At 48.3% G+C, this 356-nt stretch overlaps 1 protein-coding gene across 1 annotated transcript in view; it reads right to left on the bottom strand.

Moving 5' to 3' along the window:
- Positions 1 to 356, bottom strand: part of PYGL (phosphorylase, glycogen, liver) — an 8,918-nt gene that overhangs the window by 5,653 nt on the left and 2,909 nt on the right. Inside the window, exon 4 of the mRNA XM_010187855.1 lies at positions 318 to 355. Coding sequence (XP_010186157.1) covers positions 318 to 355 — 38 coding nt within the window. The remainder of the gene's footprint in view (positions 1 to 317; position 356) is intronic.

Here is a 356-nt window from a genome sequence, read left to right as displayed (position 1 = left end):
GCTCTGGAGGAAAGGAGGAAAAGCCTCCCACGGATGTTATGTGCTTGAACCGGTTTAAGAAATTAAACTCATCCAAGAACATATCTGAGAAGTTTAAATATGCTCTGGAGGAAAGGAGGAAAAGCCTCCCACAGATGCTATGTGCTTGAACCGGATTAAGAAATTAAACTCATCCAAGAACACATCTGAGAAGTTTAAATGTCACAGCACCAACTGGCTCCAGCAGTCTCCAAGCTAAGAGGGAGTAGCCGTACACCCTGATTTTGGGATTTTGGCCGTGCCAGGGGATGGTGAGGGCTGCACACCGCTGTCTGTACCTGCCACCCGTCCCGGATCTTCTGGTTGAAGATGCCGTA

The sequence above is a fragment of the Mesitornis unicolor genome, unplaced genomic scaffold, assembly GCF_000695765.1.
Source record: "Mesitornis unicolor isolate BGI_N332 unplaced genomic scaffold, ASM69576v1 scaffold19517, whole genome shotgun sequence".
NCBI lineage: Eukaryota > Metazoa > Chordata > Aves > Mesitornithiformes > Mesitornithidae > Mesitornis > Mesitornis unicolor.
The sequence above is the reverse complement of the archived record's forward strand: the minus strand, read 5'-3'. Positions and strand labels throughout refer to the sequence as shown.